We start from the raw sequence: 22,253 nt of genomic DNA on the forward strand, positions 1-22,253 counted from the left end.
TTCAGCAATCCCACACTGTGCAAAACCATTGAAGAGCAGCGAGAGGATGGAAGGAATTCTGCATTGTAATCAACTCTCAGCAGTCAGTAAGAAAAAAAGGGCAGGTCGTGACTTGGACGTATCACGCCCCACTTTTTAAATATCCAACCCCCATTTTTAAACGTTGGGGGGGGGAAAGTATTCAAATGAAAAATATTATCTTTAAAATGACCAATGATACACCAAGATTAGAATCATAAGATTTCAGACATAAAATAGTTCTCATTTGCTAACCCGTACATGCTAATTTTACTATAGCCCCTACAACGTTTTCCCCCCTGATATCGCAACCTGTGAAGCAGTCAAATGAAACAGTTAAACTGCAAGGAGACATGTCCATTTACACAAATCCAAGCAATTTCGCAAAGTCAGGAAAATCATAATGAAGTTGGGCAAGATAAATCCCAGCTCATGTGTCTAATAATAATAGCAAATTACAGGAATGGCTTTTATCAATGAAAACTGATCACCTGGCTTGACAATGTAGCTCTGTTCACAATCACCCAAGCTCTGGTTACCTTTCTATTTGCTGCTGTAAAGCACTCTACATGAAGCTGCCCTTGAAGATAGTCTATAAATTTCTGCTAGTGAAGAGCTATGCTGCTCGGTTCTTAAACAGAAATTTTGTAAGCAGTTCTCAGTTGAGTTACCCTCATGACCACTGAAGTTTCCCTTCCAACTCACAACCTATCTGTAACCTGCCTTCATCCCAATCTCAGGTGCAACAAACATCTGAGTGTTAACATATGTTGGAGGAAAGATAGCAGCTAACAGATTGAGGTTGAATCCTGACAAGACAGAAGTACTGTTCTTGGGGGACAGGGGTCGGGTGGGTGTGGAGGACTTCCTGGTCCTGAATGGGGCAACTGTGCCCCTGAAGGACTAGGTCCACAGTCTGGGAGTCATTTTGGACTCACAGCTGTCCATGGAGGCACAAGTCAATTCTGTGTCCAGGGAAGCTGTCTACCAGCTCCATCTGGCATGCAGGCTGAGACCCTACTTGCCCGTGGACTGTCTCACCAGAGTGGTGCATGCTCTAGTTATCTCCTGCTTGGACTACTGCAATGTGCTCTACATGGGGCTACCTTTGAAGGCGACTTGGAAACTGCAATTAATCCAGAATGCGGCAGCCAGACTGGTGACTGCGAGTGGCCACCAAGACCATATAACATCGGTCCTGAGAGACCTACATTGGCTCCCAGTACATTTTCGAGCACAATTCAAAGTGTTGGTGGTGACCTTTAAAGCCTCAGTCCTGTATACCTGAAGGAACGTCTCCACCCCCACCATTCAGCCCGGATACTGAGGTCCAGCGCCGAGGGTCTTTGGTGGTTCCCTCACTGCGAGAAGTGAGGTTACAGGGAACCAGGCAAAGGGCCTTTGCGATATTGGTACCTGCCCTGTGGAACGCCAAGGAAATAAGCAACTATCTTACTTTTAAAAGACATCCGACGGCAGCCCTGTTTAGGGAAGTTTTTAATGTTTAATGCTGTCTTGTGTTTTTAATATTCGGTTGGGAGCCGCCCAGAGTGGCTGGGGAAACCCAGCCAGATAGGCGGGGTATAAATAATAAATTCTTCTTCTTCTTCTCCCCCCCCCCCCCCCATGTCTGTACCTTCCAGTGATTTCCTAAAGGTTTCAGAAACCAAGGATCTACATGTGGGCTCAGTGAATTTGCTCACTGCTGCCTGTTGCTCAGCTCCACAGTTCCCCTCGATATCAGACACATACCATTCCCATCAACCCACATGTTCATAGATGAGAAAGTCAAGGTACAGACAAATAGACTGGTTATTTCACCAACCAATGGGTGACTATGACCAGAAATGCTTGAAGAATCACCTTTTTGTTGCTGATTTCTTTTTTAAAAAACCCTGCAAAATTTTATTGAAATGCCAGATATATACAGCATTGGGAAATAAGTATAAGAAAAATGCTTCATATACTAGTAACTTAATAAAACAGAGTTTCTGTACGCCAACATTACTTGGCAAACATTGTATACACCAATAGCAAACTCAGTTTTCAGAATGCCAACCCTTAGGTAGTAAAAACAGTACCATTCACAAACAGAAGGAAGTTATTAGTAACCTTGAGGAACATTGAGGTTTGAAGAAGTATTAAATAAAGCTTGTGGATAAAAACCCTTAAGGGGAAGCAAAACCCCTAAACAGTCCAATGAGGTTCGAGCTTATTGAGTGGACAAGGAATGCTGGGGCAGGAATGGAAAAGGAGGAGGTGGAAATGGAATGGAATTATCTTGACAGAAGACATGACCAACACTGAAACTCTGAACTGCAACATTTTGTTGCAAGTCCCACTTGTCACTGTATAACAGTGTAAATAAGTTGAGACCAACCAAATAAGTCTTTCCAGAAGGTTGTCTGCATCATTCCAGGGCAAAGAGCATCAGCACCAACATAAGCAATAAAAGAAACCCCAATAGTGACTGGTTTCATTAATCCTTTAGACAAACTGATTTTATGTGCAAGATTTTCAGTGGGTGCTGGGTTCAATACTGGCAGCATGGATGGAGTGTATATGCTCTAAGCAGTCATAGTCCCAAGCCTGCATGTGATTATTATACCTGAAGCAATTGTCCTACTGGAGAACAGGACAAGAGGAGATAAGAATGAGGTGAATAATGCCTGGTTGAGCTAGCAGGAGAGTGATTCAGGTACAGAGAATGAATCCAAAATTGTTTCATTGATGTTTCATTGATCTCAGCTTCTGAGCGAAGGACATGAATATCAGGAGAGCACAACAACATTTGCTGGAGTTTGTCCTAATATCTGCTGAAGTAACAATTCAGGGCAAGACCAAATGCATTCATACTTAACATGCAATCAACAGCTTTAGCTACAAAGCAGCAGTGGCAGACCCAACTTTTAAAAGGAGAAGGCAGGAAATGGGAGCAGCCTTTTCTCTCCCTTTGCTCTCTTTTACTCCCTCAAATTCTACTGCTTTAAGCCTGGTATTGCAACTGGGCTGGAGAGGAGGGTTGAAGCCTATGTGCTCATTTCACCCAGGCCCACTTAGTACATTCATGGCCATATTCTGAACTAAGTGAAGTTTGTAGACTGTCTTCAGAGGCAGCCCCAGGCACAGAGCATTGCAGTAATCCAAATGGGAAGTCACCAGCACATGAATACTGAAGCAGGATTATTCCTGTCCAGGAAGGGCTGCAACTGGTGCTGGAAGTTGGTGAACGGCACTGCTTCTTCTTCCTTCCTTCCCCTTTCCCATAGGATCTCCTAGTGGAAAAGAGTCAGCAGCAGCTTTCTTTTCTCCCCGCTTGTTTAGAGCCTGAGGTCAGTACCAATGTGGAAAAGTTGCTATGGCACTGGGATCAGCCGAAAGCATGGGGTGGGGGAGAGCAGGTTTGTGATGAGGGAGAAGATGGAGCCTGAGGCATCCAAAGCTGAAAGGGTGTGCTCCCACAGAATGGCATCGAAAGGAAAAAATACATTGCGGCATGCTTGTTTCAGCCTGTTTTTGACTGCTGGCTAGTGCCATCATGTGCACTGCACTGAGGCAGAACAGTCACATCTGAGGGGTTCAGGGGTTTGCCATGATCCTTCCAACACTTACTTAAAGAAGGTCATTCCACCCAAAGCACATGATTGTTGGGGAAAGTACACTGAGGGAGGGAGAACAAAAATGCAAAATGAGAATAAGGAAGACTAAAAAAGATGGCTAAAGGAAGAAAAGGTATAGAGGGCTCACTGTGGAAGAAAGCCACAGAGAAAAGTATTGGTGTTGATGCTGTCAAGAGAATGGAGCAGGCGGGCTCTTGCTCCACCTATTTGGGCATGTAGCTTCCTCTTGGGAGAAGTGGACTCCATGCTTAAAAGCAAAAAGGGGTTGAATTTAGCTTTAGAAAATTCCAGACATCATGCTGCATAAATGCATGATTTATTTGTCCCTGAACAGGGAACACAAAGAATAAATGCCTTACACCAGTCTTCCCATTGCATGTGGTTTGAAATTCAAGATCTTCTCTGCCCTTCCCAGATATCCTGATCTTTCTATCAGTCTGTATCTTCAGGTCTCCAGTTCCAATTCTTCCATCTTCCCTGCAGATTCCTCAGACACAAACTCAGATTTATCCTTCCAAAACATATTCACCATCTCCAGTGATTCTAAAACTCAAGGTGGGAGCTGAATACCATATGCCCTCTGAAGAAAGATTTGAGGCATTCCTGCCCCAAAGGAACACTCCTGTAAGCGTCTCTTATAGGGTCTCTATAAGTGTATTTCATTTCCAAGGACTTGTATTCTGTTTTGGAGATGATGAGGAAGGGAAGCACTATTGGGTGGATTGCTTAAGCAGGCAGGTTGTACCTGTGAATAAGTCCCACTGATCACCGTGGAATTCCCTTCTGAATACAGGATTGCACTCTGAAGCACTTTATGATTAGTAGAAATGAGTGTATGTTGCACCAAACACAGCCCTAGAATCTTTGAAATTTGGCCATAGCACCCTACTGACTGCATGGCTGTTCACAATCTTTTAATGCAAAGGCTTTGGATGTGGGGTTCCGAGGGGAAAGTGTTGGAAAAGCAGTTGAAAGGTTTTAGATACAGAGTAGGATGCCCCAAGAAGGCTTGGACTATAACACTCTCCACCACCTCCAGCCAGCATGGCCACTAGTCCTGGATGGTAGGGGTTGTAATCCAAAACATCTGCAAGGCACCAGACTGGCTACCCTTGGTTTAGAATGTATTGGTACTAAAAACAGCAAAACAACCTAAAAGAGAGGTGAAACTTAACTGACCCATGTGCCAATGGCATAAGCAGGAAGGCACTTTCTGTTAAATGAGAAGAGATGTAAGAACGGCTCATAGAACAAGCTTATTAAAATGTCCCCCCTGTTTAGAACTTGGCAATAAAGCTAAAGAAATCATTTGGGGTGGGGGGTGACTCAATCACACTCATATTTGAATCTTGTACTTACAAAACTGTGGGAAGAAACAAGTGTCTCCTCCTTGTTTGTGAGGACGGTCCCACTGAGACTACGTGCAATGCGGCGGAAGTTCTCTGCACTGTACATTTCCTCTTCTGGCTCTCTGCCGTGGTTTCTTGGGTATGGTACCTGAAGAGATGTTGCCGTTGAAAACGGGCATACAACACTGTTAGCTAAAGGAGACCACAGCAATATGACACGCAGTTCCAGAAATGGACACTGAAATTACATCGATCATTAACATTTCCATTTCAGAAATGGCAAAAATAAGGAAGCAAAGGGGGGCATTCTACGAATGGATTTCCACTTGTGCCCCAGGACTTCTCCCCCTACACATGCTCCATGCCATCCCCAAATCTGCTTCAGAGGGTTGTTGGAACCCCTAGCACAGTGCGAGGAGAGAGGGAGAATGTTCCATTGCACAAGCAGAAATACTGGCATTGATGGAACAACTGTCTTAGCACTATGTTAGGTTCCACCAAAGGCTGCAAAGCAATAGAAATCAGTTTGCATCAGATTTAGAAAATAATGGTATTATGCTGGATGTGGAGAAGCCATCTTAAAATGCAGCAACTATGTTCAGCATCAGGTTAGCCCAGCTCAAGAACTGTTCCAGCAGAACGTGGAAATTGAACAGTTTGCTCTGTATTGATTTAAGTCCACTGCGAAAGGACTGGCATATGTGTGCTTGGGTTTAGAACATTATTTCTTTCATCTTATGGTTCAGTAAACCATACTAAAAAGTTATTAGGATCATGACCAGGTAAACTTAATTTAGTTGCCCCTACTTCTAATGCTAGGGACGCGGGTGGCGCTGTGGGTTAAACCACAGAGCCCAGGACTCGCTGATCAGAAGGTCAGCGGTTCGAATCCCCGCGACGGGGTGAGCTCCCGTTGCTCGGTCCCTGCTCCTGCCAACCTAGCAGTTTGAAAATACGTTAAATGCAAGTAGATAAATAGGTACAGTTCCAGCGGGAAGGTAAACGGCGTTTCCGTGTGCTGCTCTGGTTCACCAGAAGTGGCTTAGTCATGCTGGCCACATGACCCGGAAGCCGCACGCCGGCTCCCTCGGCCAATAAAGCGAGATGAGCGCCGCAACCCCAGAGTCGTCTGCGACTGGACCTAATGGTCAGGGGTCCCTTTACCTTACTTCTAATGCTGGATATGATGAAAGGTTTAATCTAAAATACGTATTTATAACTGCCCGGCTTCTACCTCTTCATTTCCTCACATCTTTTTAGCATTCCTTTATTTAACACAACCCTCTTTTCAGCACACATGTACAATGTGTTGCTACCTTGGAGACTGGAGATGTAAGGGTTCCATAGAGGTTACGTTCGATCTCTGCTGTTGGTGTTTTTGAAAGACCCATGCAAGCTACACCGCGCATCTTTCTGGTAGGTAAGTTTGCAGATGCTGTGGGGAAAGGGGAGGGGGAAAAGTAGTGGTAAGCTGAACTTTTAAGTATACATCTGTAAAACATTCAGGTTTTTCCTGCCAACCATCAGTGACCAGTACAGTAGTATAAACTATGAGAGCTAGCAAAAAGAACAGAGATCTTTATAATCTATCCCATAACCTATTATTTTACAGGACACCATATTTAAGGTTCAGAAACATTTAAGTCACAATTTAAAATTATACAGTTCCATTTCATTTTTATTACGCAGATTATCAGTAGTAAAAAAATTAGCTAAATTACTCATAACTTAGTTTCATATTCTTATACCTCTCACAACTATTGCCTTAAGTTTTCTTCATATTAACCAAGGTGAAAAACTATATGTGTGTTTGGCAGAGGAGCTGCACTGTCTGCACCAGTGACTGTTTTTCACTAAGCTGCACAACTGAACTTTGCTTGGAGCACTCAAAGGCCACTGATGGCAGAACACAGGAAGAATGGTAGGGCATGGCCATTCAACACATGGAATTAAATTTACTCATCCTGTTGCCTCCCAATTACAACCCATGCTGGCCTAGGAGCGTTGAAAGCTCAGCATATACAGGGAGCAAAACCAGGAAAAGTGGAAAGATTGAAGGAAGGATATGGCAGGGGAGCAGAAGACTAGAACCTTAAGACTACAAATTTCTTTCCGCAGGGCCTGTAAGACAGAGTTGTTCTGCCTGGCCTTTGGCTTGGAACCAATTTGATTCCCTCCCCCTCTTTCTTTTTTCTTTTTCCTTTCTCCACCTGTGATGAGGCTGCATTTTCATATTTTAATGTTTCAATATTTTAATTGTTGTATTTTAATCTTGTTTTTAAGTTGAATTCATTCAACTTGTTTTTATTATTGCTTGTTAGCTGCACTGAGCCCGGCCTTGGCTGGGGAGGGTGGGGTATAAATAAAAATTATTATTATTATTATTATTATTATTATTATTATTATTATTATTATTATTACAAGGGCCTTACCCTAACCCCTTCTATTCTACCAGTCCAATTTTGGCTATTACCATCAATTTAGGGAAAAGGCAGGCATGATCTGCTGAGTAAAAGACTCATCCTACAATGTCAGAATATTGCATAACCGTGGCTTCTTCCTCATGAAATGCACATTTCTATTTTTTAAACTTAGGGAAAGCCACAGCTTGCTAAAAGTTTGTAAAAAATGCAGTTCCACATGCCAAGCTAAGAGGGTTATCTTGACTGAAGATAGGTCATGATTAATGAGAATTGCTGCAAAACTGTTGATTATCGTGTTCATAAAAGCTGAATTCTTCTGAGGAATAATAACCCATCAAATCTGAGGTTCTGGCATAGAAGTAAGGAAATAGGAAATAGTACAAGAACACTCCAGTTAATGGCAGAGGTTTGAGCTTTTGCATGGAGCTTGATAGACTTGCGCACCAAGGGAAACCTTTACAAGGAACGTGCACAGATCGAATGAAGAAAGTAACTGAACATCAAAGCATACCAGTTCAGAGGAAAATGTTGGCAGCATTTTCCTGGCGATATAGATTTCTCTGCATAACTTGTGCGCTTTAAGCATTTATTTCATGACATATTCGTTTTACACATTTGTTTCCAAAAATTTCATATTGTGCCTTTTTGAGCAACAGAAATTATACTGCAAACTCCCAATGTTACCAACTGGTGCAATATATGTCAAAACATGCAATACCACTGGCCTTTAATTTAAATCGAAATGCCTTTTATACACTCCAAGGCACTGAGTACTTGCAATATTTTGCCAGTCTAGGCCCCCATATATATGCCATATATATATATATGGCAATTCATAGCATTTACATTACCTGTCTTGCCCAATGGATGCCAGGGATTGTCCAGCCTTCCCGATACAGACTGACTTGTCTGAGATGCCTGTAAGCTAGCCTGATACAGTGACTCCAGCTCAGAAATCTCCTGTTCTGTGTCTTCATTCCACTGTGGGTGCTTCTGTACTGGGTCCTCCCCAAAGGCTACTTGATGAGACACAGGCGACTTGTTCCTAGGCACCGGAAGACAGGTGGCACTCTTGCAATCCAGCTGAGAACTATAATACCTTTTAACATTGTCTACCCAACAGTCCACAGGCATAGATGTAACCAAGCCAGCAAGATTGCCGTCATTCACCTCTCTCACTTCTCCCTCGTGGTTGAACTTCCCTGGGGATAAGTCAGGATCTACGGAACATTGTTCCCCTTTGTTACACAGTTCTTCATTGTGTGATCCAGAACTCTCGGACATTTTACTGTGAGCACTAAAATAATTTCCGGAACTGAACTTGTCCCTAGAACTCAGGCACGAGTTCAACTTTTCAGCAAGCCATATTCCATTCTCTTGCCTTCCAACTACTGGTTGCCTATGCCCTAGGAATTGAGGATTGCTGAAGGGCTCCTGCTGTAACATTGGAGCATACTGATCATGACAGACAGACACTTCCGTTTCTTTCTCATGAGTGCCCTCCTTCTGGGGGACACCCTGCAACCGCTGAAATTGCTCTGCAAGGGAGCGAACATGCCCCTTAGCACTGATCATCTCAGGTTTCAGAGAACCCCCACTGACAAATTCTTCCTGTGAGTGATGTAAACTCTCATGGCTGTTTGCTCTTGGGTACCTATTTGCAGTCGGCAATGGATCTGGAGGACAGTGGGGCAAAGGGGAAAGAGAAGTCAGGGTTATGACGTGATTGGCCCACTGCTGCTCAACAAGAGGCCTCTCTGAAAAACCTGATGGTTTGAAGCATGGATTATGAATGCTGTTTTTATCCGATGGTGCTTGCGCTGGATGTGAAGAGGGGAATAGCGTAGGCAAAGATCCAGAGTTTACCATGTTACTTTTCAATTTGCAATATGGTGTGAGAGAAGCCACTATGTTATGCACTTCTTCGAGCTTACTGCTACTGCTGCAATCCTTATTGTCTTTTAGACTAGTGGGAGAGACGCCCTCTCGCACTGTATCATGGCAGACTTCATTCTCCGTTCCAGTGGATCTGTCACCCACCCCATGTCTACTTGGAAAAGAGGGAGCTCGATCACTGAAACCAGCAGAAGCAGTTTGAAAGTTCAGAGAAGGCTTGCAAGAGGGGTTGCTTTCAGGAGGAGGTGGGAGAAAGGACTTGGGATAGGATGACTGCATTTCATGATGGGAAGCAGGTGGATGGAAGTAAGAACTGGACCCAAGTTCTGCTTCTCTGCTGGGTTCCAGTACAATCTTCTGGCTCAGCAGTACTTGGAGCGGGCCAGTCTGTTCACTGAAACACACATAAAATCACAGTCAGTTTTTAGTGCTTCTTAACTGGAAAACAAATCTTAGGATGAATTTGAAACCCCTTGTGCTCCACCAACACCCACTCTAATTCACCTTCAACAAGGCACATTGTTAATTCTTCTAGCATTTTAAAAAATAATAAATTGGTGGGGTGGGAGAAGAAAGGCTACTGATTTCAGGATAACATTTAGTCTTCTTACAGGCGTGAGTCCCATTGGTACTTATCATCATCATTCACAAAGCAGTATCCATAACAAAGAGCTTTAGTGTGCATTCTGTCAAAATACTCCTAGTTAAAGTGCATGTGAAATGCAGTTGCAGCTTGGAAGATATCTAGAGGGAAACCCAAACACGGAGTATGTTTTTTTAATCTGAGTAGGGCAGAGGAGATCCTCATAAAACCAAGAAGATGCAATTCCTAGCTTATGTGCATCATCTGCTGTGTTATGGTAGAACTCTTCTTAGAACTTATTTTCTCCACATTTTTTTTTTAAGCTGAAGTTTTCCAAAAGCAAGTGTAAAAGGAAGTTTGAAGGTATCATGCAGAAGATTCAACCAGTAAGCGCTTTAGATGGAGTTGACTCTTCACCCTGAGAACCAGTGACTATAATAGTGTTACAAGTTGATTTACTCTCCACATTAAAAATTACCTTTGAAGTAATGTTGTTTTAACATGAGCATTTCTGTAACAGATACATATCTACAAAATATAATACATAAAATAATACTTTTTGTGCGTATGGTGATGTCAAATTTTAAAACTGTGATGGAACTTTATTTTCCAGAGATCTTATTTTCACTCATGCCTGTATAATACACAATGTAGGGATCTAAATTAGTATACAGTACACCACAGCACACTGCAATGGAGGAAATAACAAGAACTCTAGTGTAATAACGTGACATGTTCTAAGTTTTGATGTCTTCTAAGTTTTTTGCCACAAGAGATTGTCACAACCACAACAGTCTGAATGAGAGGAAATGGGGCAATATGGTCTGGTTTCAATGTAACATCTCTCCAACGACCACCATAAGGTGGGTAAATTGATAACTATTAAATCTGAAGCAAAACTAGCCTGGATTTTGGAAGAAATACCTAAGGGCAGAGTCTCTTTTCTCCAGCCCTTTCTGCCTGCCCCCAACCCAAAGGGTTTTGGCTTTCAGGCCAGTTTCCAGCTAAATCTCAAAAGGACTAGAAGAAAGCTGTAACAAGCAAGGCTTAGCATAAATCTGCATTGTGTTATTTGTGCTTTTTAAAAAGCATACTCAAACTGGCCACTTTCATTCTGAAGAAAAAGCAGCTGTGCGTCCCAAGTCTGAAATCTGTTCTTGGTTTGGATTTGTGGATCATACCAACTTCCTGCCCGCCACTCACTCTCTTCACACCCACCCCAATTGCTATTTGCCCTTTACTATAAAGCAATTTGGCCATATGATACAGCTATTGTTGAAGCTGAGGAAAATTTGAACATGTGTCTCTTTTCAGATGCATCTCTGAAGTACTAGAGTAGGGAGGTTCTCATCCCCCTTGATACTAAGAGAGTTTTCCTGCTTCCAAGTCCCCAAATTTCAGAACACAGGAAGCAACCCTCCAGTGCATGGAAAAATAAACGGCATGCCCCAGAACTGAGCAGAAGTCAGGATACTTCCAAAGACTTACTATCTCTCTACTAAAGACTTCACTGAATACTAGTTTGGAAAAAGGCATGCTTCCACATTTTATTTGCTAGTTTGTGTGCATTTGGGGACATTAGATACAATTTTAAAAATCAGCTTGCTACCACATAAGTATTGATCCTGGTTCAGTACCTGTAACTTGGAGTTGACAATTTGATTGGTACTGAAGAACATACTCAAACACTTTGTGCCACATTCTAAAACTACTTTGCAGACTAGGAAGCCTCCATACACACAAACTTGGTTAAAAAATAATAATTCAGGATTTGCAGAAATCAGACAAGAACTGATTGTATGGCAGTCAGTGTTGGGTTGCTGGGGTGCACACACCCTGTGGACAGCTATTGCAGGGTCATCATTGTGATTTCCGAAGAGGTCTCATCAAAACTCATTAATAGAAGGGCTTGCTTTTATCTACATGGTGTATTCAACTTTGGTATTCTAAAGCATTTCTTCTTTTTTACTCTCACTCATTCACATCTTATTTTTGCCTTCACGCGGCTCCTTTTTTAAATGGTACTGTCATCTATCTATTATTATTTTTCTTTGTGGTGAAGAAAACCTGCCTGGGTTAGCAAACTACTATCAATTTCTTTAAATACCTTACTAGGCAATTGTTTTATTGTACAATTAATGCAAAGTTGTTGCACTTGGCTGTTGCAGTGGCTCTCTCTCTCTGTCTTTCTCCTTATAGGTGGCTCTGTTTTGTTTTCTCAGCATCTAAACTGCCATTTTGTTGTTGTGATTCCCCCTTAGCTAGGCACATGCAGTAAAATTCCTGGTGTGCCCCTGCTGGTTCCTTGTTGGCCAACATCCACAGTATCACTAGTGATAAGGAACATTCACTCAGCTCCTATGCTCACACCATTCTCAGCCTTTAAAAAAGGAGAGGTACTATTCCCTGTTGGAAGAATGGAAGAAGAGTGGCCTTTAGAAATGAGCACAGCAACCCCCCCCCCCAAAACCAGCAAGCTTACTGCCTTATGAGCAGCATTCCTCAACCACTGTGCATACTTTGCAGACTTTTAAAAAATGAGATGTATACTTCCATCTTCAGCACTAGAATGTATATTCCACCCCCTACCCCTGCCAAATTGAACATTTCCATTAAAACAAGACACCTTTCCCACATCTGTTACAGAGGCATTAACCTTTCAATGGATTGTGGTCCTAGTTCTGGATCAGGGTTTGCACTGTTCAACACCAAAAAACAAAATCCAATTATTCTCACCACCTGGAGAGGTCCACGATATTCTAAGTTGCTTGGGGGCATGAGTTAAAGAAGGGGTTTCACACAAACCGGGGAACATATAAGCTCACTTCTTCTTTCCAGATCAGGCCCAATTCAGATCTGGAGTACTGCAATATTCTTAGTCTACCTTGAAGATTGGGTCATGTTGCCCCCCAGTGGCGGGTGGCGGGTGGGCGGCGGCTGTGCTGGCTGCTGTTGCTGCATGCGATCCTGGAGGCTCCGTGCTTTTCGGATACAGATTTGCAGCTTCTTATCGACTAGAGCTCTGCTGTGAGTGCTAGAGCTGGCATCATGCATGGCAAGTCTTAGTTTAGCTAAAAAGCAAAAGAAAACATAGCAGAAACAAAAACAAAACTGGGGGGGAGGGAGAGAAAAACAAAAGATGCAACAAAAACATAAAAAAGAAACATGCAAATACTGCCACAGAAGAGTCCACAAGGATGCATCCGTTCCCATTAATGCACATTCAGGTTAGCTATGTGTCCAAACAGGTTAATCAAAACTGAAAAGATACGAAGCTGAGTTTTGTTATTTTTCTTTTTTTTAGGAAACCCCCTCTTCTCTGTGACATGGGTCACTCCCTGATGCATTGGAGCAACTAATTGTTTCATTTCAAATGGCCGTGTTTAGCTCCAAATACTGTAATAATACTCTATGTACAAATGAATCTGGTCAGGATATGAAATCCAAGATATAGCCAGTTGGGACACTTGCTACCAGAGCCTTTATGAAGTCTGTATTTTGCCTTCTTGTTTCCTTTAATCCATGAGAACAGACTTCCAAAAAGAAATACTTTCAACCTTCCAAAGCCATCACATTAGAAATCAGTTTGTCTGCAACCTTGCTAACCAGCAAGAAGGGAATGGAGGGTGGGGAAAGAGTCAGCCAATCAAAAATATAACGTATCAAAATAAAGAAATGCAGCAGCACATGTTCCCAAAAGTCACAGCACATGTCTTAAACTTATTGAAACACTGATGCCTCTTCTTCCATCACAAAATTTCAACTGGTACAGCGTACACTCTCTCCTTTCTGGGGGGAATCAGGCTATATGCTGTACTTTGGGAATTTAAACTTTTTGAGAAACCAGTCTCTGAACTGGGGGGGAATGTATGCCGTGGCGGAGACGGGCGGCTGGAAAGCAGGAGGTAGAATAATACAGCAGTCAGAACTGTTGGCATCAAGTGGAACATTTTTGTTCCTCTTTCTATTGCCTTAGTTCAAAAGGAGCCCCAGTAGGAAAAGGGGATGGGGAAACGCTAGGACTGAATTCCAGGGATGATGGTGCTCACAAAGAAGATGCTTCCATACACTTTTAAGACACACACAAGCTTTTTCCAACTGTGAGTTTGCATTGACCTGTCCAGTTTTACTTTCCTAAGTGATGATATTAGATATTAGTAAACTGCAAAAAGCGGGGTAAGCTGAAGCAATTAAGAATTACTTACATATAGCTTCATTACAGAGAGCCAAAGCTGCAGCACAGTCTCCCTTCTGCTCTTGATGCAGTGACTCTTCAAAGACTGAATCTGCCTCCTGCACAGACCTCTCAAAGCCATCAGTCCTCCCTGCAAGGGGGCAGCACTCTTCGTTTTCATTGACATTCTTTTCAAGTTTCCTTTCCCCGCTTCACCTCAGCAAAAGACAACATCCCCTCCCTAACGCAGAGCAACCTTAGCTCTGCAACATTTTGAATAGCAGACCCTTCTCAGAATCACAAGCACAGCAGAGAGAAAGAGAGGGAAAACTGTGGGTCAAATGCAGCTAAGCTATCCAGGGATTAAGAAGCAAGTATCATTAGTATGTTGAGGATACCCAGTTTTATCCTTCATTTTCCTCTAATACAGGGAGGAGGTGGGTGGGCTAAATATGGAACCCAGGAGCAGTAATGAACTGGATAAGGGCTAATAAACTGAAGCTCAGTCCAGAAAAGGTAGAATATTTGTTCAGCCTGCTCTACCAACTTCAGATGTCCCTTTCATTATCTGAAGCTAGTGCACCAGCTGAGACTCTTCCCCGACTGAGATGGCCTAACCACCTGTCATCTATGCCCTGGCAACGTCCAAATTAACGACTGCAACATATTATATGTTGGACTCCCTTTGAAGACTATTCAGAAATGACAACCTGTGTACAATGCAGTGAAAAGGCTACTAACCAGAACTGATTGTTTGGAACATACCTTGCGGTTTTAAAAACAGCTTCCCTAGCTCTCTGTTCATTTTCAAGCTCAGTTCAAACTACTGGTTAGAGCGGTTGGTTTATTAACTCCATTTCTGTAAACTACTTTGAGGAACTTTGTTTAAAAGTGGATATAACATAGACGGGGGGAAAACTTCAAAATAAGAGGTATCACAAAACATATTATCTCTAGTGGAAATTTGTATATTTGTTTTTCATATGGCCCAGATATATCTTAAATTCTTGGGTGTTTTACAACTTCTGGGAGTAATTCATCTAGTTCACTTTTGATAGCAGCTCCAATGTAAAAAAAATATTTGACTTATTTTAATGTCAGTTGCCTTTGGAGCCCTTTGGGATCCAATGATAGGACAGAAAGGAAAGGAAATCAATAAAGCTAAGGACCTCCTTTTTCTACTGAAACACATCTAACAAACTATGCAGGTATGTATGAAACTGCTACAGAAGTTACACTGCAACCCCCAAAGGGTGTGAAATGATCTTTGTAGTAAACCATTCTCTCCCCATTTATCATCCTAGGCACAGATCAGCCAACCCCAATCCTACCGCTTCTGTGCAAGATGGATAGCCTGCCCATACATGTTACCCTGGTTTTGCAGTTCATCCAGGTCCATGAACCTGCTTGGGCGGGGATTAAAGCCCATTGCTGCCTCCAGTTCCTTTTCCCGCTTCCTTCGAAGTTCCTGCTCCTGGGCCCTCCTTGCCACTTCTTCCTGTAATTCATCCAGTTCACTCTTAGAAGAGACAAGCACCTCCCCGCCTTGAGAAGGGAAAAAACATCAAGAACACCACATTTTGTTAATAAACATGCCGTTTTCTTTCCAGGATTACACTGCCCCCCTCCCCCCCAAAAATTTGGTCAGTTTTCTTAAATCTACTATAGCTGATACAAAGTTTGTACCAAGCAATTACTTCCAATATGAGACTTATCAAGGAGGCGAAAACCTGCTATTTCTGCCCACACCAATACCTCTCTACTTGCTGGGCATGCAATTTTAGCATCATCTCCTATACCTTCTATTTTTTCACCACAAAACCCAAACAGCTGTACAATTTCTTGTTCTCCAAATTAGTCTGGAAAAGATAGGCTGTTCCTTGGGCTTCTCATCCACCCCATTTCCTTTTGCTAATTCAGATCAATCTACATTAAATCTCTCTCTCTCTCTCTCTCGCGCTCTCTCTCTCTCTCTCTCTCTCGCTCTCTCAGAGTTCAGACATCATAATAAACCACAACCAATAAAGCTTAACTATGTTTAGTGCAGGGCTTGGGAACCTATGGACTCTGTGGCTGTTGGACTCCAACCCTCACAACTCCCATGGAGTTTGGCCGATGGTAAGGAATGATGGGGGTTGCAGTCCTACAACTTCTGGGTGGTTGCTGCAATGAAGTGACCAACCATAGCTTGTAATTAGCCAATAAACCCAAATTAGAAACCAGTTTGAAGCGGGTTTGCAAACAATGTTTTGTGCTATTGTTTAGTATGCTTTTACAAACCATGGTTATGACCACTGCTCCACCATTGAAGGCTCTTGCACCTAGATGTAGTAGTGCAGAATAGACTGAAAATGAAAGCAGGCATCTAAACAGTGATTTACCTGGTAAATATGTGTGTGTGTGTGTGTGTGTGTGTGTACAGACAGATACCCACCCATGCCAGCAATTTAGGATAACGCTTCATACGTCTGATGGTATGGACTGCAGTTCACAAAAGCTTATGCCATAACAAATGTTAGTCTCTAAGGTACCACAAGGCTCTTTGTTGTTTACAAAAAAAAACACATGTATTTTTTGGGATGACTACAGCCTACTTCTAATTGTGGTTGCTTTTCATTTTCCCCACTACCACAGCACCAAGCAAAAATAATACAACTGAAAATGTGTCAAGTGGCACTTCTATTAAACGGAACTGAAAGTATAAGAGAAAAGATTCATTCCTTTCTCAATATGCCTGATTATTCAGCGAATTGTGTATGTAGTGTGTTCTGCTCGCACTGCAGGTGCTCTGAGCCCTCACAGCCTATCCCAGTCACTTGAGCTACCACCTTGTTGCTTTCACCAGACTTTCTTTTGGTGTTGAGGGCCAATGATACTCTGCCACCAATACTAAGAACTTGTGCTAGTGTGACACAGTGAGGAATACCCACAGCTCTGATGCCTTCTACTTGTGTGAGATGAGGGGGGGAAACCCAGCAGGCGGAGGCAGTAATAGAAATAACATGCTCCAAGGACTGCAAGTACTTTAGGAGGGAAAATAAAACCTTACCATTACCGATGGCGTGCTTGTTCTTTGACCAGCAACCAGCAGTTGGTGCAGATTCTACCTCCAAGATACTGCTGCTATGTGATTTGGGAATATTACGCCAGGCAGGAACAAAAGCTCCAGGTCGCTTCATATGAGAATCTCTTTAACCCAAAGAAAAGCAAGGTTATTCTATTATGAACTACTAGGGTCTGCTGTCCTTGCTTGTCTAACACACCAACCCTGCCTACTCACAAAGGCCTTTGCCAACCCACTTTCCACACCTGTCCAAACCCTTTCCGCCTCACCCCTCCCCATTTTGTTCCTCCCCTGCCCTCCCAGTATTTTTTACACTTTAGGTGCAGTATTATTGTATAGCCTTTGCCCTAGAAGCCATGGATTTAGACCTGCCAGATCTTCAAAAGGTGATTTCCATACCTTCCTCAACATTAGTTAACATTTTTACCTTTTCAGTCAGAAGTATACAGATCCTCAAAGTAGAGCCTGTATTTCACATATGGCATTCTGGCTCCTTAGAACCCCAAAATGTACTCCCATAGAATGGTCTAAAGTTAAGAATAAGGGGCTGAAATCTCTGGTGTTTTGTTTACTTCCAACACTGTAGTGAATTTATATTTTATCTCAAACTCCAAGATCCTAGGCTTAGTTTATACATTAACCTCTTAACAGGTACAGAAGCTTCTTTATCTGGCCACTGTGGGCAATTCTGTCCCCCAGCAACACTGTTTTCCTGCACAGAGAAACAAGGAAATCACTCCCCAGCAATTATCATTCCCTGTTATCTTTAGTATTAGCTGCTCGGCTCCTCTTGCCTGCAGTTTAGAACAGAACATAAAGAGTGGGTGGGAATAACTAAAGTCAAATAGAACAAGAAAGTAAACAATTTGGGACTTCCTTGTTCCTCCTTTGCAAGAGATAGTGGGGCACTGTTGGCAAAGGAAAGTATAGTGTTGGCTGCCCTGCCTGCTTGGGGAATGGGGCAAAGTGAGAGATGAAAAGCATCCCTTCAACACATACACCTGTAGCCAGTGTGGTGTAGTGGTTAAGAGCGGTGGACTCGTAATCTGGTGAACCAGGTTCGATTCCCCGCTCCTCCACATGCAGCTGCTGGGTGACTGTGGCCTAGTCACACTTCTCTGAAGTCTCTCAGCCTCACTCACCTCACAGAGTGTTTGTTGTGGGGGAGGAAGGGAAAGGAGATTATTAGCGGCTTTGAGACTCCTTAGGGTAGTGATAAAGCGGGATATCATATCCAAACCCTTTTTCAGTTGTCAATTTAGCAGCCATGAAAGCCCTTGGGAGGCCTGTGCAGATTTTTAATTTATTCTAATTTACTGACCATCTCTCCATGTAAGCTCCCAGTGTGGTTAACAGAGAAATCTTGCGATGATATATTACGAGGGTAATGTGTGAACTGAGCTTTAGAGCACTGGAACTGGAACCAGGTTATATTTTTATGAAACTTACCTGGAGGTGCTGGAGCTCTCTGATAAAGGCATGTCCAGGCTGACTGGGCTGTTGCTGTTGCGTTCGCTGCTTTCATAGCCAGATTCCATCCTTTGGATCAGACGAGGTTGTTGATCCATCATATAGTGCGCACCCCGACCTAGAGTCCATTGCTTATACTTGTTGGGTTGGTTTGATCTTGTTTGGGAGATTGGCTCCTTTGGCTCCTCCTCCATAAATTCTTTAGCTGATAAGATACAAAGAACATGAGTGAAGAATCAAATTTTATTCTGTCACACTCTCTATACAATTCAGCATCCTAGAAAGATTGCTTATCTGTAATTGATGTTCTTTTGGTTCTTATCAGTGCACTCAACACTGCTGGGACCAGTGCCTTCTAGAACCTTCGCCAGAGAACCAACAACTACCCTTCCCTCCCAGAAATACGAGGAACCTTTGGTTAAAGAGGTGAGCCAAGGACTTTTCCATTGAGTTCTTTCTAACTGCCAGCAGATTTTTTTGGGGGGGGGGGAGGGGAAGCACCAACAGGGCTGTGTGACTGCGCAGATGACCACTTGAAGAACATCAACTGCAGGTAAGCAACCAGTCTTTCTTCTTTGTGGCTTTCCAGATGTTATTGTCCCAGATAACTGACCAGAGTGACTGGGGCTAATGGGAATCCAACAATGTCCGCAGGACCACAGGCTCCTCTTCCCAACTCTATAGAGGTCCCCTAAGACATAACTATGATGATAGATAAAAGACAATTTTTTGGAAATCAGATTTAAATTGGGGTTTTTAATAAGTTATATTGAAAGTATATTTTTTTAAAAATGGTTTAAATGAAATCTGGCTTTAATACAAATCAACATGATAAATAAGCTTGCCCTTAACAGATTGTCAGTTGCTATAGAGACTGGAAATAACCCTAAGCAAACAGAATGAAGCAAGCAAGTAAACAAAAACCCACTGGGTATGCTCAGTTGTTAATGAGCTCTCATCAACTACCAAAGCAGTATTTTCAAGCCACAAAACCTCCTGCACTGCTTTGCAAAGAACTTGTTAATTGTGCTCTGCTTATTATCTTTTTTTGTGCAGATCAATACCTAGTAAATTAAGATTATGAGTTAGCAGACTGTGCTCTCCAAGTGTGGCCACTATGTTTGAAAGTAGCTCTTGATTTACAATAAACACAACCATAAACAATGATGAAAAGCTGCTTGCTTTGGCAAAGGAAGTCCTGTGAGGAAAATCATCACAATCTGTCATCCTATACCTAGATTATGGCTTGAAATTGGGGCCAGGTCAGGTCAGAATTGTTATTCCACTGATTTATCTGAGTGACCTTTTTGCACCTGTTTTATGCTTTGCAAGTACCTGATCCCTGCAATTGGTTTATTATCTAAAAATAAGCAGTGCACTGTATAACATTTTATTAAAGTTAAGTATTTCAGAATCTTGGAGGGTGCCACCTGAGTTTGAATAAAGGTTATATTCATGTTAAAGAAGAATCTAAATAAATTAGTTTTAATTAAAACAAATGCTTTAAATGAGTTGTTTCTACTGGGTGATAGAAATTGGTTATGTAAATCAATCCTTCCTGTCCCGATTTCTTTAATTCACCTAGAAAGATGCCTGTCTTCCTATTTCTATTGAATTCTCAGCAATTTCCAATTCTTATAGAGCGTATCAATAGTTTCCACTACCTCCTTCCCATCCAATTGATACAGCATTAAACAGCCTCAATTTTTTTCATCCTAAATCCAAGCAACCCTAATTCTGAAACCTCTGAAGTGGAGACCACTTCAAAATGTCTTCACCATTCCTTGTGCAGGTTTCTTGCTTAAAAAAAAAAAAAAGTTTGCATCCCTAACCATTATGGATAAGCAGGACCAGGATTAGCGAGTACGCCCATCTTCCATTTTCACACGGAGAATATAGTTTCTGATGTTTCCTTACTGAAGACTGGGTTTTGGTTTGACAATTAAAGGGCTTTTCTATTCGAGGCAAACCAGGGTTAGGCACTCGCTGATTCTGTATCAGTCAATTTCACTGTCAGAGAGATTCAACAGAATCAGTAGTGAGTAGCTGTCCTCAATTGCTTTTCTAATCTAGCGTCCTAAATTACTGTACAGCAGGAAAAAGCAAAATATGACTGCTGTGTTTTCCATAGACAAGTGAATGACGAAAGGACCTCTCACAATGAAAATATAGACCTTTGAGTGTGTTTGAAATATTTCAGCAAACACGTTGTTCACAAGGTCAAAATGGCACAAAGGATAATTCAGGCTTCCCTCACAGATTCATCTGATACAGTGTAAGAAAATGTACTGGCTATGCATACTAGTTAACAATGTTATCAGTTGTTCCTACATAGTGACTAATAAAAAAATGAATGAATTTTTCATACTCTCCCAACCCACACCTCTCCCAAATTCTTACCTGAATCCTCAGAGAAGGGGCTGAGTTGTGTGTAACCACATTGTCTCCTCTTTTCTTTATTGAAGATGCTGTCTATGTTCAGTGACTCCCTTTTGGGTCTCCAAGTTGGACGGTACTTGCTAGAAGAACTTGATTTGGATTCGCTGCTTGTGCTCTCCATTTCCCAGTCTCGAGACAGAGCAGGCAGAGCTCTGGGCAGTGACTGTATCTCAGCCTGATCCTTCCCTGTTCGTGGAGAGCCCTGGCTTGTCTGTGATGGTCTGTTGTGGATCATGTTGCTGACAGTCTCTTTAAATTCCCTCAGCCTGCTGGTACTGCTGGATGTCTTAGGGGCAGTTCTGGGGGCTTGTTTCTCCTTCAATGTTTCCCCTGCAGCTCAAGAATAGAAGCAGAAGACAGTATGAGCTACATAACTTTCTCTTAAATTAACCGTACTTTTATCATCTTTCTAAACTGGCAGAGGCAAAAGAAGAGATTCAATCTATGCTGGACAGACACACAGAAGAATTAAACCATTCTTCTTGCCTTCACTGTGATATCCTGACGGCTGTGATTCATCTCCCTTTTTCCGAGACCTGCTGGAACTCCTCTTGCGGTCTGTCAGCGAGCCCTTTTTGGAAATATGCCTCTGATTACATTCACTGTCAGTCAGGTGTCCTGAAAGAAAAGAATATACTTCAGATGGAAAGAGCATTCCAATTGGCTGTGTTGCATTCTAAGAATAGCAGACCTTTTTCACTCCCCACAAGCTGCCGGTTAATGCTAGAACTGAGTAAAATGAATAGCTTTCAGTAAGTGTATCAGTTCAGTAAGTGAAGAGTTACAGTATAATAAAAGCAACTATCCATCTAGATGTGGTAAGTTAAACAGCTAATACAGAGGGACAGGAGGCAACGCATTGAGCTTTGGCTCAAAATCCTCCGGGGCCACTAGCACCTTTCAGTACTACCATACTAACAGACAAAATTCATGCATCTCTCCAAGCGAATGTGAATACCTATGTTTCACTCTTCCTCCTGCTGCACTTATGGTCTTTTTTTGGTATCATACCACACCTATCAGCCCAGTTGAGAACAGGGGTGGAGAACCTGTGGTTGGTCCAGATGTTGCTAGACTACAACTGCCATCTTTCCTGACTACTAGAGCTGGTGGGAACTAGAGTCCAGCTACATCTAGGAAAGTCAGAGGTTGGCCACTCCAGTTCAGAAATTCAGCATATTGTGTAAGATAATAATGGGGGGAGGGGAAATCAAGTC

General features: G+C 42.5%; 1 protein-coding gene across 13 annotated transcripts in view; it reads right to left on the minus strand.

Annotated features, from left to right (window-relative positions):
• Positions 1-22,253, minus strand: part of USP54 (ubiquitin specific peptidase 54) — a 100,759-nt gene that overhangs the window by 3,472 nt on the left and 75,034 nt on the right. For 6 of the 13 annotated variants that reach the window (XM_083502348.1, XM_083502342.1, XM_083502349.1 and 3 more), the window contains 10 exons: positions 21,523-21,654; positions 20,998-21,366; positions 18,577-18,802; positions 17,113-17,252; positions 15,435-15,608; positions 14,095-14,214; positions 12,774-12,960; positions 8,262-9,700; positions 6,304-6,422; positions 4,998-5,135 (listed from right to left, as the gene is read on the minus strand). In XM_083502348.1, the coding sequence (XP_083358474.1) occupies positions 4,998-5,135; positions 6,304-6,422; positions 8,262-9,700; positions 12,774-12,960; positions 14,095-14,214; positions 15,435-15,608; positions 17,113-17,252; positions 18,577-18,802; positions 20,998-21,366; positions 21,523-21,654 (3,044 nt within the window). Of the gene's footprint in view, positions 1-4,997; positions 5,136-6,303; positions 6,423-8,261; positions 9,701-12,773; positions 12,961-14,094; positions 14,215-15,434; positions 15,609-17,112; positions 17,253-18,576; positions 18,803-20,997; positions 21,373-21,522; positions 21,655-22,253 lie in introns of all 13 variants that reach the window. The other 7 variants (XM_083502341.1, XM_083502345.1, XM_083502344.1 and 4 more) reach the window with 3 other exon arrangements.

This window comes from Podarcis liolepis (assembly GCF_965112155.1).
Source record: "Podarcis liolepis genome assembly, chromosome: 5".
Lineage (NCBI taxonomy): Eukaryota > Metazoa > Chordata > Lepidosauria > Squamata > Lacertidae > Podarcis > Podarcis liolepis.